Below are 27393 nucleotides of genomic sequence, written 5' to 3'. Positions count from 1 at the left end.
TAATATACAAGAGCAACACGTTTCTGTTCTTCTGTATCTGTCTGGTGTATCACGCACCCATTCGTTCCTTTATTCATTTATTCGAGAAACATTACTGAGTGTGTATGATAGCTTAGGCCCTGTACAGAATACTGGGGTTACAAGAAAGGAATAAAACAATTCCTACATTCAAATAACCCTAGAAAAAAGACAAGTGTGTGACTAATTAGAATACAGAATCCAGGCATTTTGGAAGCTGGTGGAAGTAACTATATCTGAGTGGTGAATACGTGTTTGTACTGGGGGAAAGGGATGCTGTTCAAGAGAGACTTTAAAGGTTCGTCAAGGAGCTGTGTCTTGAAAGACAACCAATACCTTCTCAAGTAGGCAAACTGCAGAAGGTACAGAAAGGCAGGAAGAGGGGTGCCTGGGGGGCTCAGTCGGTGAAGTGTCCGACTTCAGTTCAGGTCATGATCTCGTGGTTTGTGAGTTCAAGCCCTGCATCAGGCTCTGTGTAGACAGCTCAGAGCCTGGAGCCTGCATCAGATTCTGTGTCTCCCTCTCTCTCTGACCCTCCCCTGCTCATACGGTCTCTCTCTCTCAAAAATAAATAAAAACATTTAAAAAAAGAAATAAACAAACATTAAAAACAAAAACAAAAAGAAAGGCACGAAGAAGTAGAAAGCAGAATTAATTGGAGAACCAGAGAAGACCCCAATGGCAGGCACAAAGGTGAATATGATGGTAAGGAATGAGATTAGCAAAGAGCAATGCAGGAGAAAAGAAAAATTGGCAATATGGCTAATGTTCTCCATGCTTAAGTCTGGTTAAGTAACACAAAAGTGTTTTTCTTTGTTGCTTGAAGAAAGAGGAGAAAAAAACCAAAACTGAAATGCTCCCCTCCTAAGAGATGTTTGTAGGGTCATCTAAAATCCATGGAATTACATGGAAAATTAGCCAAGGGGAATGAGCACTCAACCTCAGAAGTTCTTACTCATACAGAAACACACAGGCCAAATGAAAATCAAATCTGTGGTTAGGAAGGAATGCCCCCGCCAGGTCACAGCGGCAAGAATCTTGAGGATTTTCTGGCTGTTGTCGCTCTCTTCAATTTACCAGGGCACTTCTTACAAAATATCCGTGTTTCTATGTAATGTCAAAGAGATCAAATTTAAAATATGATGCAATTCTATGCTTTTTCCTCAATAATTACCTAAATTACTTTTCTTGGACAGAAACACACACCCGTAGCTTGGTTAACAGCACCGATTTGCCATCTTGTGAGAGAATGATTTTGAAACTTTAGGTCCCATGCCCACAGGTATAAAATAATTGAAAAAGAAGGATGTGGCCTTAGATTCCGAATGGCTAGTCCTCTGTTACTTAACAGTTTGGAGCAGAGTTGGTTCTTCCGGTTTGTGGTTTAATTCAGAATCATTGTATTACCTCAGGTATCCTGTGTCTCTGTCCCTTTGTTTCCTTATTACTAGGGAGCTCTGAATGAATCACTGATTTCCAGCATTACTACCATTATACGTTTACTACCTAGGGTAAAAAGAGAAATTAATTTCTTCTTAGCCACAGGCACTAAGCTATACAGAGAATATGCCCAGGAAAATGTTGTTTCGTCTCATTCTCTGCTTCATATGGATCTTTTATTTTTAAACATATTCACGTAGCCTCACATTTAAATTGAATATTTTTTTGTTTTTCTATAGCTTTGACTTCTCCACTTTTTCATCCCTTTTGTTACTATTACATCACCAGCACCTGGAACAGTCTCTTGCCCACTGTTTGTGCTCAAGACATATATTTTTTGAATGAATTAATCAAAAACATTCATTTACTCACTAATCTTACTTATATCCATGATTGGACTTTAAAAATGCTCTGAGAACTTTTGTAACAGCTTGTCATTTTGCCCCCAAAATACGTCTTGGGGCTTCCCTTTTACTTAGAGTTCTGATGCATATATTTTGTCACTCTCTCAAGGGGGATGACACATTTCTGCTTTTGTCTGCCTTAGGCAAAGCTTCATGATTATGTCCACCAAACACCGCTACTTAGATCTTTCTTCCAATTCAAATTTAATACAGTTTGATTTTCTCTTTAAAATACAGTTGACTTTTTCTTTTCTTTTAATTCTTTACAACCAAATCACATTAAGGGTAATTTTCTTATTTCATATAATTTCCAACAGGTACTGAAATCTCCTTTTGTGTATTAACTTTGATAGAATGAAGTATTCTCTTCTGTACATATTCAAGAAAAGGTTCCAAAGTAATCTTTTCTGATCACTATAATGACACTACCTCCCCTCTTGCCTTTCTAATTTTTACTTACTTATTTTTATTATTCTTTATTTTATTTATTTTTTGTTTAAATCCAACTTAGTTAACATATAGTGTAGAAATGACTTCAGGAATAGAATTTAGTGATTTATAACTTACATATAACACTCAGTACTCATCCCAACAAATGCCCTCCTTAATGTCCATCACCCGTTTAGCCTACCCCCACACAATACTTCTCCAGCAACCCTCAATTTGTTGTGTGTATTTAAAAATCCCTTGGGGCGCCTGGGTGGCTCAGACAGTTAAGCATCCAACTTTGGCTCAAGTCAAGATTTCGCAGTTCGTGGTTTTGAGTCCCACGTCAGGCTGTGTGCAGACAGCTCAGAGCCTGGAGCCTGCTTCAGATTCTGTGTTCCCCTCTCTCTCTGCTTTTCCCCTGCTTGTGCTCTGTCTCTCAAAAATAAATAAACTAAAAACTTCTTTAAAAAAAAAGAATCTCTTACGATTTGTCTTCCTGTATTTCTTTTATAGGTGAAATCATATATTTGTCTTTCAGTGACTGATTTATTTCATTTAGCATAATACACTGTAGTTCCATCCATGTTGTTGCAAATACTGCCTCCCCTCTTAAAAATCTTTCAATTGGATAATGTCTTTCATAATCTGGCCAATTATATATTTTGTTCTATTTATGTTTCTTATTTGAGCAAAACACTAATAACTTATTACCTCCATCAGATTTACTCAGACAACTATAAAAATATTTAGATTACCAAAACATCCAAATATTCTTATTAATTTTTATCTAATTTCTTCCAATTACTTTTAATTGTTTCCATGTACAAAGGTAGAAAACATAATAAATTATATGTCTTATAATATTAAAATATTCCTTTATTTAGTTTACAGAAGATTTTTTTAATGTTTATTCTGAGGGGTGGGGAGGGAGAGGGAGAGAGAGAGAGGCAGAGAAAGGGGAAAAGAGAATCCCAAGTAGGCTCCATGCTGTCAGCAGAGTCCAATGGAGGGCCCGATCTCATAAACCATGAGATCATGACCTGAGCCAAAATCAAGAGTCAGATGCTTAATTGGCTGAGCCACCCAGAGGCCCCAGTTAAAAGATTCCTATTAAAAAAAAAAAAAAAAAAAAAAGATTCCTATAGAAAGCCTTTACTGAAGAGGAAAAGAGCAACAACAATTCACTGCTTCAAAAGCCACAATATAATAATTAATATTATTAATTTTGCATAAAAGTTGCTAAGTAAGTCTTCCAAAAAATACCATTCGTATCATGATCCAAGGACCTCAGTTGCTCTGAAGGGGCCTGCTGCTTTGCCAACATACTTTTTTCTTGCTTAGCTTTAAGACCTAGCAACATCTGGTGTCACTCAAACCATCAAACTATTTCACATTTCAGTATGAATCCCAGCTGCCCATGGGCATGTTCACTGACTGGCAATGATGGTCCATGGGCTCAACCAAATCCTCCACCAACGTGTGAGGCGTCTGCAAGTCACAGAACAGTCTCTTTTACTGATGACCCAGCATTATGTGGTACTTGATATGCCCACCTAGAAATATGCTTAACTGAGGGGACACCACTGTAAACTGTTGCTCAGGACAAAAACAGGCAGAAGAAGGTTAGCAGTAGAAAAAAAAAAATAGGTATGGATACTCTTTGACCCAACAGTTACAATCTCAGTAACTTATCTAAGGAAGTATCCAAGATTGCAGTGTTTGTAACAGGTAAAAAAAAATTGCCAACAACATAAATGTTTAATAATAATGTTTCTTTAAAAGTTGTAATACACCAATATTATGGAATTCAATTACATTTTATACATGGAATGGAGAAATTTATTTATTGATATGAAAAAGCAAATGATTGATAGATGAAAAAATGAGGTAACAAAATTTTGACTAGTTTGTTAGAAAAAATTTCAAAAAGTATATAAACACAAAATATTGTATGTTGAGATATCAAAAATTAATAATGGTTATATTTCAGTGTTGGAATCACATGTAATAGTTTTCTTCTGTGCTTTATTCTACAAATTTAGTTTGTTGACCCCAAATGACAGAATTCACTCTGTTCTCTCGACTGAAATATGATTTAGTTTTAAGTTCTGATTGAAATAAGAAGATATTTTTAAAAAAGAAACCCTTACCTGAATATCAGTCAATTTGTCCAAGATCCGGCTTGCAAGCTTAGGACCATTCTCCATAGTTGGGATGTGTACAGTCTATGAAAGAATATCAAAGGCACGATAATTGGAGGATATCCACGTACGCAGTCAGTAGGAGACTCGGCAATTCTACTGTATGAAGACAATCCCACTGAAATAAGGCCTGGTACTATGATAACCTGATCACATATGCCAGCCCCTTATGCCAAAGACTCTTTTCTATTCTGAATTTGAATAAAAACAAATTAGCCAATGATCCTTTGTTTCTTGCCTACCAACTGATTAGGGCACAACTGGTTCATATGCTAGTCTTCAGGCTGATTTGAGGAACCAAAGAGAAGCTAGAGAGACCTAAAACGGAGGCTAAACATAAAGAATCCTACCTCTTTCAGGATTCTGAGAATTTCTGAGAATCTATAGGATGAATGATTGGCTTCCTTACCTAACTCTTCTGGCAGGAAATGAGAACTCAAAACCCTTTTGCCACAAATTAAAGCAAGTTATTGCAGGGACACATATTAAAGCGAGTCTATGCCTTTACAAAAGGGGCTTCTACACCTATGTCTGTTTCAAGTCAAACCTCCGCAATGCTGGCCAGCATCATCCCGTTGGGGGCTGAGAGATTTTCTGCCCCTAATTTACACTTGAGTCATGCCCATTCCTGCCTGGCAGGCTTGCAGGCTTTTGATAGTCTGATTTTAGTAGCTAGCCCACCCTGTCACTTTTCTCCTTATGCTCTTTAGGATAATAGGATAATTAGATGTACCTCTGGCTCTGAATGCCCGGTGAAACAAGACCATTAAAAAAACGTTGAGCTTTATAAACTTATTTCTAGAGGTGAGATAATTGTACCTAAAAAGAATCTGACTTCATGACAACTTTAGTTCATTAAAAAATGGACCAATAATGCATTTACCTAGATACTACAGTAATAAAACATGAAACAGTAGCTTTATAATCAGTAAAAGTATTGATACATAATAAAATAACTCTCCCTTGAAACAGTCAGTCTGTAGATGGAATCATGTCAAAAGCTACTCCTTACAAGCAAGTTAGAAAATTTCAAGCAATGAACCAGCCACCATTAAAATCAGAAAAGGAAAATCACGGAGGAAAAATAATTATTTTATTTATTTACTTTAAATTTAAAAACCAATCCAATTCACATCCTAAGAATAATAAACACAGGCCTTTAAGCTATAAAGTTAGATGATGATGTTAAATATTTGAGCTTTGTGATGAAGGGGAAAGCAAAACACAAAACAACCATAACAACAAAAAACCCAAAAAACAAAACAAAAAACCCCAAAACCACCACCACCACCACCACCACCACCAAAACTACAGGAAGAGTGGGAATATACCACATATAAAACTGACTACTTCACTGGAAGGAGAACATTTTCTTCCAACCAAATGATTGGATTCTTTTTGGAGGATTTAGTACCAACTGAGCCAAATGAAAATTTTTCATAAAATGATCTGAATAGTAATAACAACAGCAGCGATAATAATAAAATATAGGAGTTAATCATTCAAACGAATTTTCCATAACTGTTTGCCATTGCTACTGTAGTAGTTTGGGAGAAATTTTGGAAACCAGAAACTGAACTCTAACTACCTGTAGAACCTTCTTAGTGAGCTAAACCAAAGAAATAAGAATGGAAGCTTATTGGCACATCTACAATCCCTAAATTGATATAAGGCAGATGTGACACATTTCCAAGGACAAAACTGACTCCCTCCTGCGTCCCTGCTGACACAAAATCGCTGGAAAGATGAAAGTAATTTGGTAATACAGGTTCATTGGGACAAACTGCCAAGTTATTAAAAAAAATCCTTTGCATCTTGGCTCCAACTACCATTTCATTTAAACATTTAAGGAATTAAATAAATTATAGGCAAATGCTTGGAAATGACAGGAGGTGAAGAAATCATCTCTTACCTCACCCTTGTAGAGTATATCAGAAACTGGGCAAACAACGCAGGCTGTGCCCGAGCCAAACATCTCCCTCACTCGGTTCTCCTCCAGGGCTGCTCTCAAATCATCCATGGTGAGGTATCTCTCTGACACCTTAAATTCACCCTATTTGGAATATAAAAAATAGGAATATTAATATTTGCAAGGAAAAGACATGCAAAAAGAGCCCTGCAGTACTTAACCTTTCTACTTGACACTGAATGAACTCAAATCACGTGAGAATCGTCCTCTGACGGGAAAGCTGAGGAGAGCACCACCACGTTACTGGTAAGCACGCTGAGGTTAAGCAGTCTACTCGGAGGCTGCAGTGTCGCTAAACGAGATGAACAGAGTAAGGTGATAAGAGTCTACCATCTCTACAAAATACACAGCGTATTTTAACGCATGCCAGATTTTTTGGCCTTTTATTTGTTGCCATGCCTAAAGTCTCCCAAGATAAGGCACTCTCAGTGCTACTTAATGTGTGTTCCATATTAACAGTGCCTTGAACCTACTTATCATAAAAGAGAACAGATTCTTATATAATATTAATAATTATAGCTGCTATTTACTCAACATCCATTGCATGCCCACTTCTCTCATTTTTAAGGTGCGTATTATCATCTCCGTTATACAGATGAAGAAATTACGGTTCAAAGGGAGGCTAAGTGACATCTCTAAATCCACATAGCTAGCAAATGGCAGAAACAGAATTTGAACTCAGGGCTGATCTGACTGGCTCTAAATTTCTTCCTTTCTCTATTAGGTCTTTTATGGAGTGAAAATACAGACTGAGTTTAACTATCTGAACTATTTCATTATTTTAAGACACTGATAGTATATTTGGACTTTGAGAAATTGCATGGGATGTTTCTTTTTGTTTTTCCCCCTCAATTCACTGATTTGGTTGTCCTTACAGCAGAAATCCTCTTGTTTCTCTTTAGTATCCTATTGGGTTGGGTTTCATGAGAGAATTATTGGCATAACTTCATTGACTTCTGATGAACGATATGAACATTTGCTCAAAGATAGGAATTTGGCGGGGGGGAGGGCGGGGAAGCTGATGCTTTTTAAGCTATCTGCTTAAATGATCTGTTTAAAACTCATTCTTCAGTCTGTTCTCATTCTTTTATGTTAGTGGTTAAGGTTCAGAGTTTGTCTCATCCTATTAAAAAAAAAATCTATACATCCTTTGTTGCCCTTAATTTTTTTAAGGAGAGTATTTCTTAAAACTCACAGATCCATGATAGATAAAAAATGAAATTCACAGCCCTTGGCAAGATTCAAAATATTAGAAGAAGGCATCATGCTGTAAGTATGATTTGGAAGAGTAGGAAAATATGCCTGCAATAGAAATATGGCTTTTTGCAAGTTTCAGTTTATCTCACTCTGGAATTTCAATTATGTTGTTCAAAGGTAAATAAATAAATAAATAAATAAATTCCAGAAAATCAGCCAAGTTAACTGAAAACAAGATGAGCTCTGTGTTCTGGAAAAGGAAAAAAAAAATCTCTTGTAAATAAACAGAATTGTTTTTCCGCTGCTCACCCTTACTTATCTTTGGACAATTTCCCTTGTCTGGCAAGTAATGGTAACCCCCCGCATGCTTCTTGGCATTTATGTCTTACTGTTTTAAAATAGCTTTTAAAATAAATTACAGCTAAGGAGTCAAGGAAAAACTTCCTCCATAATAACCTATTTTTCATGCTAGCAAATCATTAGTGTGGGAAAGCATTTCCACTTGCAACTTGTCATCAAACCTTCTGTACTTGGTTGATTTTTTTCTTTAATAAAACAAAAATTACTGAGCTTCGAAAATACATCTTTCCAACTGCAAACATATTTAGGACAGGGCAAGCTGTTTGAAATTATACCAACAGTTTGTAAATGTCATGCCCAATGTGCCAGCCAGCATGTGGCAGTTGGGTCTTGTCTACTTCGGGGTTTTGTAGGATTATTTATAGCACATTTTCTTTACTTCCAAAGCTTTTTCAAAGTATGCTAGTACTCTCCTAAATAATATGTGCATTTCTAAACATTTGTCCTATTAGTACGGTTTGACCACAGTATGCTCAAAGTCTTTTCATGTCCCCTGGAGGCCATTTTAACACATGGGTCAAAAGTTCCATCCAAGAACCTTTGCCAGATATCCAACTCATCCAATATTCATCTTGAGTATGTTGTAAATGTCATTTCAATACCAAATGGTTTAACATGCTTGCCTGTGTCACTCGGATCAGAAACTCTACTGAAAACAACTACATTTGCTTCAGTGTTTTGACTTTAAAATAAGCATGTATGCGAATTGGGGAGGACAGGGGGCCGGAAGGAGGGAGAAAAAAGGCAGCCAAACTAATAATGTTATGTTAGTAAACATTTATATGTCAGTAAAATTCTTTAATTTCTGTGACTAGCATGGTTACACTGGAATAGAGGAAAGGAAGAACTACAAATTATTGCCAGTTGGAAACAACACACTTATATATTTGAAAAGTTCAGGACTGGAGAAATGGAAGCACATGAAGTATAAACCAGGTGAGTTGGTAGGAGCTCACCATTAGCACTGCTTCACTAGGATAACTTGCCAAACTGTTTTCTATCTGTCTTTCCTATACACAATGCCTGTTTATTGGTCTTACCAAGACAGTCCTTCTAGAAGAGTTCATTGCACTCAAGTTAAGAATTAAAGATTAGATAACACTGGAATGAACTACAGAATATCATTTCAACACTAAACCGGGCTTATTGTGATGACTTTTTGTTTCATGCTTATAAAGTGGTTCATGTGAAAGGGACCCACCCACTTGCGTGCCAGGTCCAGAATGCTCTGCCTCGTCACTCCTGGAAGAATGATGCCATCTAGTGGAGGAGTTGCCAGTTCTTCTTCTGTCAAGTAGAAATTGGAAGATTTTCAAACTTTAACTACATTAGCTGTGCCTTCTATCAACAACCATTTTTAAAAAACTGTTTCTGGCAACTTTGCTTGTAATAAACATGAAGATGATCTTACTATTCTGGACTGTCTAACTCCCCAAATTGATTCACAGTTCAAGTATATCTTCATTAAAAAAAAAAAATGAAGAAGAAGGAAGAAGAAAGAAGAATACAGGTCATTCATCTAATCTTTTCAATTTGTCCCTAACTAGGAAGAACTGAGATGATGTTCCACTAACAAACAGTAAGAGGAAAGTTCTGAAGTCAAAATTTACCTTAGAAGATTATCTCTAGACAGTAATTGGAATCGTCTGGATAGATCTTACTTAGGAACACTGGTCATTACCAAAGCATGTAAGGATACCGTGGAGGAACCCAGCCTCAAGAAGTGTGTATGCCTATGCAGGTTGGTTGCTGCTTTCAGACTGCCCTTCCCAGACAAGTCTCTCTATAGTGATTTTCGAACCTGAGGCCTATCCACATCACATATGGAGATGTTGACTTCACCCTTTGAGATTCAAATGTTAATGGACTCAGGATCAGCTCAAACATGTGGCTAACAAAGAAAAAAGATGAAAAAAAGAAATCCAAAATAAAACTCCATGAGTGATTCACAGAGAGCCACAGCGAGACACTGGTCATCTCTAAGAATGGTGACATGCATTCCTAACCACCACAGGGACTGGCCTGATGATGTGTCTACAAGAATCTGCGTGATCCAGCGAGCATACAGGCTTGCCTTACAAAAAAGTCTCTGGTACTCGACATTCCCTTCTCCTCCCCACATCTGGCACCCAGAAATCTAAATCTAGTAATAAATTTAAACCTTAAATCACTTTATACAGATGTTGAAACTTGGAGCAGATGTGTTACTTATCATGTGTTTGCAGAGGAATATACCAGGCATACTTCAAAGGATCACCAGGTATCAAAAACTATAGAAATCACACTGGTATCTTTAAGTTCCCCCAAGTCATTTTATTTTTCATTTTTATTTTCTTTAAAGATTTTAGTTTTAAGTAATCTCTACACCCAACATGGGGCTCAAACCCACAACTCTGAGGTCAAAGGTCACATGCTTTATCAGCTGAGCCAGCCAGGTGCCCCACTCCCAAGCCGCTAACTTTTAAGCAGCTAAACAGGACTTGAGAGAGCCTCTATAAACATAAAAGACTTGCAAGATTGGTGACACTGGGGGACAGGATCAGAACTTAAGTGTCCCAACACTGGGGCCACTGTCCCTTCTTTTCGTATACTGTGGTCTAGGCTCACCTGCTCCGCTGTGGTTACATCAGATGTCCCCAGAAAGCAAGCTGTCTGGAAGTCCAAAACTATATTCATTCCTGTGTCCCCAGAACTTGGCATTATGCCCGGCCTAGGGTGGTATGTAATAAGTGTTTCTGAATTAAAAAAAAATGAATAATCCTCTTTGCTCGGAGACAGCAGTATGATTTTTATGAAGTTTGTTTCTAAAAATCATCTGCTGAAAACCACTTTCTGGAATGAAGAAAATTTGTTCTTGGCAATGTTCTTAGGGCTACTCTTTGTCATGTTTAGAAGTGTTGATCTCAAAATAAACCTGTGTTTTGCAATAGTTAGCTAGCTGGATACATAAATGTAGGGATCTCTATGTGTGTGTACGCACAGACACACCCCCCACACATATAGACAAACATACTTCTAGTGCCTCCAAACTGGACCGTCCCTAGAGCTTGCTGAGCTCTAAGGCTACATAAAATTAAATAAAAACAACGGCCTCGCATGTGCAAGTGCAGTTTTGTGAAATATACTTAACACCCAAAACTGTAACCACTAGCCTAAGGTCAAGACACAGAACATCTGTTTCTCGGGTTGCCAGACAGAGATGATGACATGACAACATTTGGGTGAGAAATATTCATTTTCCTCTGCAACCACAAACATGCTTACAAGAGCCAGAACTAGCTCCAGATTGCCCAACATGAGGAAAACAGAGCCTACAAATACAACTTGTTTTTGACAAAGAAATCATTTTTAGGAGATGAAGAATTTAGAAGCAATAATGGCAGGAGTCATCTGTGACATCCCGAAGTCAATTTCTAATAAAAACCAGGAATGTGGGTTTGTATGAGTGCCCAAACCCCATCAGCACAATTATTATTTACTCAACAAATATACAGTATTGAGGTAGGCACGGTGTGGCTTATCTATGCACTATGAATAAAGCAGTGAACAAAATTGATATAATCCTTGTTTACTTTCTAACAGAGGCAAACAATTATTATGTTAAATAGTATGTTAGACTACGGGGAAAAAAAGAAAAAAAAGAGGGAAGGTAATGGGGAATGCTAGGGGTGACCTGAGGAAAGCCTTACTGAGAATGGGTAAGTGGGCAAAGACTTGGAAGCAATGACAGAGCAAGCCACGCCCACATCCGAGGGAAGCAGGCTCCAAAGTCTGTAAGGGGCTGATGTCTGAGAAGGCTCATGGCACCTGAGCAGACTGAGGGACATCAACATTCACTGTCATGATCACTTTCCCAAACTAACTCTAAACTCAACCACACAACTGGGTCTTATTCTCAAGATAGCTCCAGAGTCCAGTGCAAGGTAATAAAACTGTTTGTCCCAACAGTGAATAGCAAATGTGGATGTTAAATTACTCACCAACACAATAAAACAGAATCAGTGCTGTGTGATCTTACCACCAGGGTTGCTGTTACTAAAGCCAAAACCACATGAGTTATAGACCAAGTGGCACAGATAGTTATTGGCCACAGCACTGTGCTGTGAACACAGATTTTCTATTTTATACACCATTCTTGAGCAGCCATCTTGTCCAAAGGGGCAGCGAGTGTGGAGGCTCATAGAAAGAAGGTAGGTTTTTACTGAAAGAACTCTACTCACACCTCTGATAGGTAACGTTTGTGAAAATCAATATTTTATCGACTTTCAACTCATTATTCTTTGCATTTTCCTAAACCACATGGTAGAAATCAGAGTAGAGTTCTTTCAATGTCTTCCTTTGTTTTTAGCCCAAAGGTTATTCCTTACATTCCACTGACTTCTCTCGTGGTACTGTCCAAACATTTCTTCTATTTCTTTTCCCTTTACTTCAAATTTTATTTGATCTGTTAGATGAATACCCTCAAGCTGAAAGAGCATGAAAACTAAAGCTATCTCAGGCAACCATAATGTGAATAGCAACTCTTAAGGTCTTGTATATTTTCTGAGTCAAAAGAAAAATTCACTCATTTCTAGTCTGACCTTTAAAAGCTATGGCGGAAATGGTTCATGATGATTGTTTGAATAAGGGGTAATTTTTCACCAGGACAAGTTTCTTGTGCTCCTGGTCAAATCATGTAGCTCTGATCCAAACTACTTAAATCTTGACATCTTCCATCCACAAATAATGATGGTACTACTTCTGTACGATGTAACTGTTTTTGTTTAGAGTCGTGTGGTTTTCCTTTTTTGCGGGGGCAGCAAGGGCATTGGAGTGGTGTGAAGAATGAGTTGAATCAATCTACTATCTCCTAAATACAGAGTGCAACATTGGTTGTCATCTTTCAAGCATAGCTTTTGATGTATGTCATCTGCAATTACTCAAATTTAGAAATCACAAATACTCCAGTATAAATTTTGTTTTTAAATAGTGCCAAGTATAAACAACAGGAATGGAAGAATCAGCATGACCTGTATCTGGCCTTCCAGATGCCAAGGATTACCAATGGTCAACCCTAGAACAAGGTGTACTCACCACACCTTCTGTTTATTCTACCTCTGACTGGAATATAAGACTCATCTTACTAGTCTCTACAACTAATGCTCAAATTAGTGCATAGCTCTGAAGTCAGCCACATCTGAATCATCATTTTCCTCTATGAGTAGCCAAAACACACAAGAGCAATAGAAGTTACTGTAGCTACTTTAAAAAAATTTCATTTAAAATTTTAATTGAAATGAACACTCAGATTTTATAAGCATTTGGGAACTTAGATTTCTCGTCTCTACACTCAGTACTGTGAAATCAACAGCCTAAGAACATAAACAAGCTTAAAAAGATAGTTAAAAATGTTTGTGACTACTAAAATTCTAATGGAAATAAATGCATATATCTGTATTTTTCCCCATGATTGACGATTTATTTTTTAATTTTTTTAAATGTTTTTTTATTTATTTTTGAGAGACAAAGAGAGACAGCGTGAGCAGGGAAGGTCAGAGAGAGAGGGAGACACAGAATCTGAAGCAGGCTTCAGGCTCTGAGCTAGTTGTCAGCACAGAGCTCGATGCGGGGCTTGGACCCATGAACCATGAAATCACGACTGAGCCGAAGCCGGATGCTTAACCGACTGAGCCACCCAGGCACCCCCATGATTGACCATTTAATCCAATACACTGACATTGCTAACACATCACTAAACCTCTATGGTCTCTGCCAACTAATTAAAAGAAAAATAGAAAAGAAAGATAATGAGCATTCAGGATATTTTAGGTAATACAGAAGTACCAATATTTATAGTAGATACATATTAACAGTCTTGAATGAAACAGAATCTAAGTGCAATCCTAAAAGGGACCAATATGTCCTTAATAAAATTGAGCTCCAGAGTAAATCCGGAAGGCTTCTGATGTATTATCAAAATATGTAGAAAGGGTATCAGTTGTTAAAAGACTTCTAGCAAGAGAATATACTAAGTTGCGTATCAGTAGAATCAGTAGACAATGCTTGTTATTACATTTTATACATATAGTTTATGGTGAACTGATCTGAGACCTATCTCCAAATGCAAGGGATTTCAGGTAGTAAAGCTGTTAAGAAGATGGCAGAGGGGATAAGGTTACAAATCTTCAAATCATAGAGATTTAAATTCCTTAAGTTGACATCTCAATAATAATCACATCTAAAGCCAAAAACCAAAACCTTTATAATGTCTGTAAATTTAAACTCATTTCTACTTGCACAACCAAAGCCCAGTAACCCTCAGCCCTTGGACTTGTGCTACTTATTTCTTGTTCTAAGGTCCTAGTTCTTTTCCTTCCAGCCCTACTGAAAATGAGTAACAAAGAGCAAAGAGCTGAAATCTGAGTGAATTACCTCCTTCTTCATTTATCCAGTAAAGAAAAAGATTCATAGTTCCAACTTCAGTTATCTGATTATCTTCTCCATACAGCCACAGAACCTGCTGACAGCCATTTTCCACTGCTTCACATTGGGCAAAAAGAGATGACCCATAATTCCTTTTAAGAAAGAGGAAACATATTGATTATGAATATACCACCTCCTCATCTTTGGTCCCAATCTGCATGTGCATGTAATCAATGCACATCTCCTTTATGTGTGCATATATACATATACACACACACATATGTATGCATATATATTCTCTAGTTAACAGCATAACATTAAAGGAAACTCATTAGAGAACCTAAATGATCTAATTGCACTCATTTGAGAAAGAACACAGCAAAATATTAACTTGAAAAGTAGAGATAATGAAAACAGCAGTAAATAGTTAAGTTAATGACAACAGTTAAAAGTTATTAAGTATTTTTCACATTCCAAGTGACTCCCATGAGTTATTTCATGTAAATCTCGCACCAGGACTATGAGTTAGCCAGACTTACATCAAATAACATTAAGTAGCAGGGCACCAAGCTGTGCTCTTAGTTTAGGCCTTTCAGTATGTCCAAGAAACAGCAAATGCCCAATGTCTAAATTCTCCAAAGGGTGGGACAAAATGTTAAAAACCCTGATTTTAGCCAAAAGTATTCCAAAAGCCCATTTTTCTCACTGTGCACTATAATCCTAGATTATTCAAAATCAAAGGATCATAGAGCATCTTCCTAGGATAGCAGTTTAGTTTAATAATATTTTAAATGTATTATCTTTCATTAAACTTAAGTGAGAAAATTATGTAATATATTACAAAATATGGATGAATATTTTGGATAAAACATAAGAATCCTTAAATAAATGTGATGTTTGCTTGCCTCCTTAAGCCCCTGGTTGTATAATTCACTTTCCTGGGCTTTCACAGGACATTAGCAAACATGTTTGGGAAGCACTACCATATGACAATCAGGGCTTGGAAATAAACCCATCCTTGGATTATGATGCTCCCATACAAACAAGCAGAAACAATCAAACGTACAACAATAACTATTACAAAGCACTAATGTCATCTTCCACAAAATACCCACCTACACCTTTTAAATGATCTCTTTTATATCTGGTCAAGATCAAAATGTCTAATTAGAAGTATAAGTTAGTAGCACCTGGGTGGCTCAGTTGGTTAAGCATCTGACTTCGGCTCAGGTCATGATCTCACAGTTCATGGGTTTAAGCCCCGCATCGGGCTCTGTGCTGACAGCTCAGAGCCTGGAACCTGCTTCAGATTGTGTGTCTCCCTCTCTCTCTGCCCCTCCCCCACTCATACTCTGTCTCTCATTCTCAAAAATAAACCAACATTAAAAACAAAGAAGAAGTATAAGTTAAACACAAGAGCCATATTCATGGTGGCTATCTGCCATTTTCAACTTCACAGCTTGCCTTACCAAGGTTTTCTCTTTGGGCCTTCCTTTGGAGCCAAATCATTCTGCATGGGTTGACAGTCACAATACCTTGCCCTGCACAACTGAATTAATGGATGGACATGTAATCTAGGCTCACATAAGCCTTTCTTATTCATTCATTCATGTTAATGCAGGAAATGGACTGAGCCGGCAAGGTGTCCCTTGAGTTGGTTTTCTGACTTGCAATTCAAACAGTATTGACTAATAACTACAACATCCTTGAAAAACTATGGAAAATGGGCATTATATTATATAGCTATAGTAACCTGAGTCATGAGGTTTATTTACATCAAAGTAATACAAGTTTCATTAAAAGACCTTCAAAATACAGATAATAAAATGCAAATTATTGGTGCATCTGGAGATGATACAATTCTTATACAAAGGAGGATTTTATTTAATGAATTTATAAATTAATAAAATTTATAAATAAAATTTAGGCCACTCATATTCATAATTAATGGTAAATAAGCAATAATGGAGTTAAAATTATGAATACTCTTCAGTAACAACAAACAAGTCTTCAGAGGGAAGTCCAATAGAAAGAGCATAGGTTTGGAGCCAGTAGGCTTAGGTATAGCTCCTGAACTTCTACTATTTAGCTATGTGTGAACTTAAGCAAGTCACTTCATATCTTTGCCTTAATGAATTCTTCTGGCAAATACAAATACTTGCTTTATATACTGCATAGAGTTATGCCGAATAAAATGAGACAGTAACAATAAAAGCTAACGAACAGTTTATGTTGAGCTTCTTATATCCTAATGAAATTAATTTTTTTTTAAAAAATGACTTCTATTTTGACTTCTGTCTAGTTCATAGACATGGCCAGTGAGATTTTACCATATCTAAAAATAAAGAAATGACATCTCTTATAAAATGCTTTTTATTAAAATTAATAGAGAATTTTGACAGCATGAATAACTAGCCTTTCCAAGAACCTTCTACACACACGTGCGCGCGCGCGCACACACACACACACACACACACACACACACCTTTGAGGGGTTGACTGAATTAAAACCAAGGGATTTGACTTGTTTGATGTTTATTTGATTGACTTATTGATTGTTTACTATATTCTGTAAGTGGTGTTTTCCCCCAAATGAGTTTTTCCTCAAAATTCTCCCTCAGGTGTAATAACTGTATTATTAATATCCACGGGGTTGTAAATATTTTGATAATATATTTGGGTTCCCTCCCATGTGCCGCCAATATTCAGAAAAGAAACACATGTCCTTGGAAAAAGAGAAAAATAAAAAAGGTAGAAAACTGTCTACACAGAAAATTTTTTATTATAAATGGAATAAATATCTAGGAGAAGAAATACTAAATATATCTCTCCAAAAGAGTAAATTCTCTTGTGTGAAACCCAACGATTGCTCCTAAGACAGGGTCCAGGAGATAAAACAAGAAAGAAATCCTCAGAATACCAACTATTGTCTGTTGAGAGGATGCTCAGTACCTACCAGGCAGGGTACTAAGTGCTTAAGTCCATTATTTCACTGAATCATCTCCAAACAACACTAGACTGTATTATATTTTTGAGGACGTACAGGAAGAGGGTACTTAATTATGGAAGATCACACAGATACAAGCATATGACTCCCACATATCTCTGACTGCCAAGTCCATGTTGTTAACTGCTAGGTTATAACACCACATTAATTAGGAGCTTTCTGCACGTCGACTACATGGTTGTGGGCACTTTATATTTTCCCACTTAATTCTCACAAGTAAGGAGGGTATCACTGGCCTCACTTTATACATTAGGAAACTGAAGCTTCAAGCACTTAAGTAACATCCCAAGGCAGTTAGGTTTTTAAGCCAAGTCCATCTGACTTCAAAGCTTGTACTTAAGTGCAAAATGAGAGTACAAAAAGACAAAAAAGGAAAAGAAAAAAATTAACATAGAGTAGAAAGAAGGCAGCAGGCCCCATTCTTTCCAGACTAACTAAGAAACTAAAAAATTGGGAATAAGAGGTTCCTATGATGAAGGACCTTCTTCTGGCTCAGTGCTTCTCAACTCTGGCTACACATTAAAATATTCTGATGCTCAGCCTTCTGGCAGACCGAACAGACCAGAATCTCTAGTCGTGGGACTCAGAGCAGTAGCTGGTGAAGCTGAGTTCCAGGCTAACCACAGGTGAGAAGCACTGTGCTAGAACTTTCCTGCAGCTGTGTGCCATTGCATTCCTTCCCTTACGTATGTATATTTAGATATAAAATAACAATATTATCTCTGGTGGCTTCAAAAAAGGTGGAGTAATCTTCAAAGTTAAAAAATCCTTCTCTCTTTTCCTCAGATTTACTTAGAAAGCAGAAAGTTCTTGAGCTTAGGAGAATCCACAGCTACTTAATATATTCCAGTTGACCACAGAGGTCCTAAAACTCTTAGAAGGTAATTATTGAGTTAATTGGTTTAGAGAAGAAGAAATAACGTGAAAATCTAAGGCTGCTGCCAAATGTCTTTGCCAACGAAATAAATAGGTTGATACTAAATGCAAAATCTTGTGTTTTCCTTTCACTTCTCCGAGTAGAGAGTATAAGAGCTTTAGAACCTCTTAGAAATAACAGATGGGTTAAAAGCCCACCCTTTGAGATACTGCCTCCCATGCCATGTCTCTTTTATAACATTTATTTATTTTTGAGAGAGACAGAGCATGAGTGGGGTAGGGACAGAGAGAGAGGGAGACACAGAATCTGAAAACAGGCTCCAGGCTCTGAGCTGTCAGCACAGCACCTGCTGCGGGGCTCAAACCCACAAACCGTAAGATCATGACCTGAGCTGAAGTTTGATGCTTAACCAAATGAGCCACCCAGGCTCTCCTATTTCTCTCTTATTATAAAATCCAATTATTTCCTCCTTTAAGAGATTTCAAGACAACTTCCACTGATCATGGCCCATCTGAGCCTAATGAATCAAAGTATTAATATTTTTATAATAGACTTTAACATTTTTTAATGTTTATTTTTTGAGTGAGAGAGACAGACAGTGTGTGAGTGCAGGAAGGGCAGAGAGAGAGGGAGACAGAGAATCTGAAAGAGGTTCCAGACTCTGAGCTGTCAGTACAGAGCCAGACATGGGGCTCAAACTCACAGACCACAGGCTCATGACCTGAGCCATGGATGCTTAACCAACTGGGCCACCCAGGCACCCAAGATTTTTTTTAAAAAACAGTTATAGATTTACAGAAAAGGTGAGCAAAAACTAGAGTTTCCATATGCCCTAACTCCCATTTCAGTTTTTCATTTCATTTTCAGCATGAATTTCTTGCATTAGTATACACCTGTGATGACTGATGAGCCAACAGTGATCCACTAATATTAACTGAAGCCCATAGTAACATTAGGGTTCACTCCTTGTTTTACAGAAGTTATCAGGGTTTTTTTTTAATTTTTTATTTTTATTTTAGAGAGAGAATGAGCGTGTGAGTGGGAAAGAGGGAGAGAGGGAGGGTAAGAGTGAGAATGAGAGTGAAAGAGAGAGAAGGAGAGAGTGAGAGAGCAAGAGAAAGAGAGAGAATCTGAAGCAGGTTTCACACTCAGCACAGAGCTCAACGCAAGGGTTGATCCCATGACCCTGGAACCATGATCTGAGCTGAAATCAAGAGCAGGATGCTGGATGCTTAACTGACTGAGCCAACCAGGCGCCTCAGAAAATATCAGTTTTTAATTGGCCTTTAGTGAGCATGTATTCTGTGATACTGCATCATATCACCTTTATAGTAAGTAGCAGGCTGTCTCCATACTGAAAGTAAGACTTCCCTGCAATTTCTCGATGTCCCCATGCTATCTTTACCCTGGGCAGGTAGGGGGAGCTAGAAAGCAAGATTTAGAGAGGAAATACTAGCTCCAGGGGAAGTCCTAGCAAAGGGATAAACATGGTGTGAGGGTGCATACGCTCTTTGAAGAAGTCCAAACAAGTGAAGAAGGTATCAGTGGAATAAACCAAAGTGGATGTTTCAACCTGACTAGCGTAGGACATAGGAAGGAATCTTCTGCCCTGAAAGGAAAAGAAAGGGACTTCTAGGGGTTTCATGGACCTCATTAGGATTTCTCCACCCACTGAGAGAACGCAGCTGCAGGGAGTACAGAGAGGACAGGACACAGAATTTTCTAACCTCTTCTAACCTCTCTCTCTCTCTTTTTTTTTTTTTTTTTTTTTTTTGGTAGGAAAGAAAAAATGGGTACCTGGGTGGCTCAGTCAGTTAAGCGTTCATCTCTTTGACTCAGCTTATGATCCCAGGGTCATGGGATCAAGCCCTGTGTTGGGCTCTGAGCTGAGTGTGAAACCTGCTTAGGATTCTCTCTCTCCCTCTGCTCCTCCCCTGCTCATGCTCTCTCTTAAAAAGAGGAGGAGGAGGGGGAGGGGGAGGGGGAGGAGAAGAAAGAAAGAAAGAAAGAAAGAAAGAAAGAAAGAAAGAAAGAAAGAAAGGAAGAAAGAAAGAAAGAAATACAGAAAGACTACAGGGCGTTCAAAGCCAGCTGTCAACATCTCTCTCATATCCCAGCAGCACGTCACTTAACACTCCCAGGCTCCCAGAATCTACTGTTTCCCACAGCCCAAAAGTTGCCACCAAGGCGCCTCCCAGGACTGCTGCTGCCTACTTCTGTGATACACATCAGCACTTGATGCACACAAAGGAAGAGCCCACGCTGGTTAATCAGGCTATTCTTGTTCACCCAGAGGGGCATTCTCATGTCATGGCCAAGTCCACCCCTGAAATTGTCTAACACTTTTCAAATGCTCTTTTATTTCCAGCCAGCTACATATGGCCAATGAGACCGGCCTGACAGAGCCAAAGCAGGGCTGTCCCTTGGCCAGCTGGCAGCAGGTATGGCTACAATCTGTGGCAATGAAGACAGCACTTGAGTGAAGCGGGTACCTTCCCCAGACAGGACTCCTTGGAGCCAACTGAGGGCCTCACCCCCAGCACCAGATGCTCTCTAAGGCCACTTGTCCACCTGCCGCCAGAGACACAGCCTCCAGGGGCAGTTCATGCAGAGCGCGCATGTTGTTCCTGCGTTAGACCCTTCTTCCAGTTCTTGCCTTTGCATAACATTCAGCGGTTCCCCCTAACAAGGGGTCACAGGTTTATCCTTTAAACTAGCACCATTTAACACTGAAGAGTAAACAGAAAGTAAAAAGAAGAGCGTTTCAACTTGAATACTAATATATGTACTTGGATTGATGAGAGATGGAAATAACTCAATGGCAATGCGGGGCTCTTTCCTTTAGACAGAGACACAGATTTACTTACCCTCCCATCTTGCAGTCCCCAGTCCCACCTTTCCAGGCTCTGACAAACTTTGGATTGGCCCACAGGGACACAGGCTTAAAGGTTCCACTTGAAAAATAAGGTCCCACTGGGCTCAAGATTACAAAGAGCATGGCTTTGGTAGGCTTCTTGACTCCAAGGGAAGGCTGCAATAAAATAAAAGTACACACAACTGTTAATTTAAATGTAGATACCAGTGGTAAAGTCTAGAATAGATCTGTAACTGTCTCCCAAAGGGGCCATCTAAGCACAGGAGCTGTTCCTTCTAAAGTTGAGTTAGACAAAGCCAGATGGTCTTTTAAGAAGTCAGCACAAAGAATGGAGTGAAGTTTCATTTTGCTTTGCTTTGAGTCAGGATTTTAGAAAAAAGCCAATTTGTCAAATTTTTTGTGAGTAGGGTTTTTTTAAGAGGAGAAGTACCTTTTGGACAACTAGCTCTATAACACCTTGCAATGTTGCACTGATTGGGAATTGAAAAAAGGAAGAACCTAGACGTGATTTTAGTCTCGGAGAGGACATGTAATATTTGCTTTTTTAGCTTCACTGACTTATTGCTGCTTCAGGACATCCCAGGGCCTCCAGCAGTGGTGGGTGCAGGTGAGTGTGCCATCTCCATAACTGTCACCGGTAGCAGACAGCAAGAGTGTAGCATCCTTAGAGGAAAAGATACCAGAGGAGATAAATATCCCCTCCCCCGCTAAAAGCCAGAGAATGAAGGACTCAGGAATTTTTAACATGAATGACAGAGAGAAAATGGTCTTTCCCAGAAACACTGGAAAATCATAAGCCAGCAACGCAGAACCATACAAATGCCTCCAGCATAAGAACAGCTTTCATAAGTAATTACTGCCACTTGTTTACTAAGGAGGAAAATCGAGAGGCTGAAAGTCTTAAGGGCCATGTATTATAAAAGCCAAAAAAAAAAAAAAAAAAAAAAAAAGGTCACTGGACTATTCTATGCAAGTCAAGACCACTGGAAATAAGAAAATAAGCCCAGGACTACTACAGTCTTGGGATATAAAACACTTGTGTACAGAGTCTGGTCTGACTAGATGGTGGTAAGATTCTATCATGGACAGAATAAGTAGAGACTCAACTCCAGCTGAATTTGTGGCTTTTGTTTTGTTTAATGAACTAGCTAACAGTGGGTCTGGGGTTATTTTCTTTTCCTGAATTTCATTATATCTCCCTTCTATTACCTACTGGTCCAAGGGCCCTCACTCACTACTGCCTAGATCATCAAAAATCAGGTAGGTAAAATATTCATGGGAATTAAAAATTAGTCTGTATATGTGTACGCTGATGCCATCTAAAAGGCATGCAACCCTCAGAAAATGCAAAGATGATTCCATTTGCATTCCATGTGAACATGAGACCAAGAAAGAAAGGTCTGGATGGCCAGAGTCAGCAAGCAACAACAGGTTTTGGTTTTTTACTTGTTTCAAGTTGTTAGTTGGGGCTGAACAGGACTCACCTACCAATAAAGAGCAAAGAGCCTTATAATTTCATTTGTCTTTTTTTATTTGTTTGGGAGAAAACACTTCAGAATAATAATACAAACCTGCCTTTCTTCCCAGCTTTGATAAAAATTGACTACCTTATCTCTATACTTTTATTTACCTATCAGTAAAGTAAATGCAATGATACTTTAATCTCAGAGGAGATTTGAAGCTTAATATTTAAAAAAAAATTTATGAACCCTCATACTGAGTAATGAAGAGAAGCTTCCCAACCTAACTTAGATACAATCTGCAGGACACTCTTCAGTCATTTATCTACCTTCTATGTTTCTGAATGAAATAGCTTATTTGTGGGCAAACAGAAAAGGATTTTTTTGGAGAGCACATTAAATGTCTGGACTTTTTTCACTCTGAACTCATGTATTTTTCACAATCTGCGTTATACTAAAAGCAATAACTCATCATCATGGAAATACTGTTGAGAGTTCATTTTCATCTTATTCATTTCCTCTCCCTGATTTGAAATGATGGGTAAACTTGCATTTATTCCACTAGGTGGTGGTATAGAGAACACAGATGGAAAAAAATAATCTGTTAAATCTATTTCTGGAGGAAAAAAAAATCAATAAGCCTTTAAGGAACACTTTTATTCTTAGCAAGGAGGTAAATTATAGACTAGAATTTTCCAATGTGAGAAAATGTAGTTATGTGTACTAACATTTTATTTTCTGAAATTTAAGCAAAGTCAATTCATGTTTTTTACAAGTACTTCAAGTACTTGTGTCAAGCACAGTTTAGTCACCTTCATCCTCAAATGATTACTCCTATTGATCGTCTTCTCGTGAAAAACACTCTGTGACTTTACTGCAAATGGTCACACTGCTTCAAGAGTGAAAATAAATAAACGTTAACTATCACGAAAGGAGCTTTGGGACTGGGTTTGTTTCTACCCTCAGGAACCTTTATTTATTTTCACTGAATACTCCCTTCTATCCTGGAAAGCAATTTAAATTCTGTGCTACGGCTGCAATTAAGAGTAAGTTCTTTTATAATATTAATTAAATGGCAGTATACACACTTCTATGATGACAAGGTCAGGCTTCTATTCAAATAAAGCAAAAGTCACATAAATAAAGAGAAGATACAAAGGACCACATAGTATAAATCAGTTTCACTAAGTTTCATTTCCTTATGAACAGTGTTGGGTTTTTAAAAATTCTTTTTGCTAGTTTCCTGGATTATTTCAATGTATAAGAAATTGAAGATTTTTTTTCAAAAAAGGTGGGGCATGGAAAATAGAGAATATAAAATCTCATAAATGTAAAGTAGGTAACTTCTCAACCACACTGACTTCGGTTGAAATTTTGATGTGTACCAAAAAAATGCTTATCTTACTTTTTATTATACCTCACAGGTAAATACATATAAAAAGGTATTCAATACATGTGTATTTTGCACAAAATAACAAGACACTTGGGTGTGATGGAAAATAAAGTGACATGTACCAGTGAGAATTACTACTGCAGAGTCAGTCAGAAAATTAGGGTATAAAAAGACTGAATTTCAGAGGTTATGTGAACAATGGCAGGAAGTGCTTTGCGAGCTGAGAAAGGTACATTAGTCCTTATGGCGTGGAAGGCACAGACGCACAGTAGCGGTGTGGAAATTTGAGAAAAATTGTTTTTCTTTTAATGTTTACTTATTTTTTAATGTTTTATTTGTTTTTGAGAGAGAGAAAGAGACAGTGTGAGCAGGGGAGGGTCACAGAATCTAAAGCAGGCTCTGGGCTCTGAGCTGTCAGCACAGAGGCTGACCTGGGGCTTGAACCCACGAAGTGTGAGATCATGACCTGAGCTGAAGTCAGATGCTTAATCAACTGAACAACCCAGGCACCCTAAAAAATTCTGTTTAAGCAAGACAAATATGGGACAGAAGAAATAAGATAACTGGGAAGACATTTTTCAAATACAGTGGCATGGCTTTTTTAATCCCAAAAGGAACTTCATTTTTCTAGAGGGGAAAATGGTAAAGAACATTGGATTGAGGGGTTCTACAAGAAATAGGGAGAGGGCCAGTGGTCCGTGCAAGACCTTGAGCATGTGAGTCACAAATTCATGACCTTTTTGGTAGGAAACACTAGTTGGTTTGGTGAACAATAAAAAAAAAAATAAAACTTCAATAATTATACAGTGTTTGGTTTCTAAGCTATTTCACAGGTTTTACCTTATAAAATCAAACAATCCAAGAAGTTAATGTTTATAATTCCTACTTTTCACACAGACTCCAAACAAATGATTTGCCCAACATCAGTTATTAAGCTCTAGGTCTTCTGCTCTTAATCCAGAGCTCTTTTTGTATTATCAAAACTTTAAAAAATAAGGACTCAAGATTTCCTACCTTTGAGAGAGTTCAAACCGGGGCCTCACTTCCTTCCACCTACGCCTTCAGCTGGGCCCCCACGCTCTAGGCACCCCATGCTCAAACCACACTGACCCCTTTCAATTCCCCCTCACTTTCTGCCTCTACATGGTTTCCTAACTACTCCACCCACCAGAACGCTCTCTCCTCCTCTGTCATGGACTGAAATGTGCCTGCCCCCAACATTTGGATGTCGAAGCCTTAACCCTCAAGGCGACTACTTCTGGAGCTAAAGCTTTTAAGGAGGTCATTAAGGTCAAATGAGGTCAAAAGATTAGGTCCTATTCCAACAGGACGGGTGCCCTTCGGAGAGGAAGAGACATTAGAGCATGAGCGCACCACGCCCTCCGCACACCACGAGGCTCCCGGAGGACACCGGGAGGCGGACCTCTACGGTGAGACCTTATCGGAAACTAACCTTGCTGGCACTTTGATCTTGAACTGCCAGCTTCCAAAACTGTGAGAAAATAAATTCTACTGTTTAAGATGCTGAGTCTTTCGTATTCTGAGATGGCAGCCAGAGCAGACTAAGAAGTAATACTTCTCTTCCTGAAGTAATATAAACCCTTCAATCTCAATTTTAATGCCATTACGGAAAATGAGCCCTCTTCACAAGGTCAGGTGCTTGTGTTACATGTTACTGCAGCCCCTGTACTTCCATATGTTTAGATAAAATGCCCACCACACCTTCTTACAAACGTCTCTTCAATTCTCTACCTCCTGCAAATCTGTACACTCCATGAAGACCATCTTTGTCCCCTACACTGAGCACTGTACGTTGTTATACCAGGTTTACGACATATTTGTTCAATGACTCTCCATCTTAATAACATGTTGTTTAGAGAAAGGAGCTATGAAAACAACCTAGGAGACTTATTTGCCATATTTGAATTATTTTGATTAAAAAAAAAAGATGTTAATCCTCATGTGTCGGGCTGACACCACAGAGAAAATGTTCCTTTTTCCTCTGACTTCATTTAGTGCTGGCCTCTAAAGTAACAGAATTTATATGTGAACATTCAAAGAATACCATGCGGAGAGGCTTAAATCCAGAATTTTCTGAGGCTTGCTCTAAAATGGGTAGGGGATACCAGTCCTGGTCAAATATGAAGACAGTATACATTTACCACTTGACAAAAAGAAGGCTAGCACTCTACTCTTTTAATTTTTAAATAAGAATGATCTTAAAATTTTAAAAACACAGTTTACAAAAATCCTAAAGATAAGGAGAAAACAACTACAAAAACACCTACCTGTCTTGTCTAAGGTTAAATGCAGTGATAGTTACTGCTCACAGGGTCAGCGTGAGGATTGAATTAGATAACCTATGGAAAGCACCTGTAACCTCTTCTTGTTCAAGCATCCAACAAATAGCAATTGCTATTGCTTTTATAAATAAACATCTATAACAGTAATAGTGATAAACAAATTCAATATGTACCAACATGCAGGGCATGAAGGTGACATAAGATGACTGTAGATGCGATCATGGAACTACATTCACCGCTCAGTGCGGAAATTGTGGAGAATGAACACTTGGGAAAAAGGATCATTAGAGCAACATCTTGGGGAATACAGCTTGGTATATTTGAAATCTATCCTAAGGAGAAATTTTAGCATGGATTACTAAACAAATGGTCCAAAAAAATCAATAGGGAAGTACCCAGGGAGAGTCAGAATGAGTCACTCTTAGAAAAACCACACTTCATTTCTCTTTGTGAAATGACTTGATGGGGAAGGTTGGAGGCAAGGGAGGGTGGATCTCAAACTTCAGGCTGCTTCCTGCTTTTTAAAAAGTTTTATTGGAGGGGGGGTGCCTGGGTGGCTCAGTCAGTTAAGCATCCGACTTTGGTTCAGGTCACGATCTCAGGGTTCACGAGTTCGAGCCCTGCGTTGGGCTCTGTGCTGACAGCTAATTCAGAGCCTGGAGCCTGTCTTCAGATTCTGTCTCCCTCTCTCTCTGACCCTCCCCAGCTCACGCTGTCTGTCTGTGTCTCTCTCAAAAATAAAACATTAAAAAATTTTTAAAAACTTTTATGCATTTACGTGCTGTCTACTGAAGTTTTTGTGCTACAAAGGCAGTGACAAGTAGCTACCTGGCTTCACAGGGAAAGTTTGCTGCTACAGGAAACTCTACAGGAACAGAAAATGCTACAGGTACATTTTCCTTGTACCAAGAACAGCCTCAAAACCAACGTCTCCTCTCTGACCTAACCTCAAGACTTGGGACTTTGTGATTCCATCCAGTTTGCTCCAGTTGTCTGGGCCACGCACACAATGGGCCTGGAATAGAGACAGTTTAGACCAACACAGGGAGCTGACAACT

The 27393-nt window shown here is 38.3% G+C and overlaps 1 protein-coding gene across 4 annotated transcripts in view; it reads right to left on the bottom strand.

The window, feature by feature from the left end:
* The window catches only part of BCAT1 (branched chain amino acid transaminase 1), a 110542-nt gene that overhangs the window by 13516 nt on the left and 69633 nt on the right, over positions 1-27393 (bottom strand). For all 4 annotated transcript variants that reach the window (XM_029954258.1, XM_029954260.1, XM_029954257.1 and 1 more), the window contains exons 6-10: positions 21172-21335; positions 14430-14572; positions 9220-9305; positions 6405-6545; positions 4442-4516 (exon numbers count right to left, since the gene is read on the bottom strand). In XM_029954258.1, the coding sequence (XP_029810118.1) occupies positions 4442-4516; positions 6405-6545; positions 9220-9305; positions 14430-14572; positions 21172-21335 (609 nt within the window). The remainder of the gene's footprint in view (positions 1-4441; positions 4517-6404; positions 6546-9219; positions 9306-14429; positions 14573-21171; positions 21336-27393) is intronic.

The sequence above is a fragment of the Suricata suricatta genome, chromosome 10 (assembly GCF_006229205.1).
Source record: "Suricata suricatta isolate VVHF042 chromosome 10, meerkat_22Aug2017_6uvM2_HiC, whole genome shotgun sequence".
Classification (NCBI taxonomy): Eukaryota; Metazoa; Chordata; class Mammalia; order Carnivora; family Herpestidae; genus Suricata; species Suricata suricatta.
The sequence above is the reverse complement of the archived record's forward strand: the minus strand, read 5'-3'. Positions and strand labels throughout refer to the sequence as shown.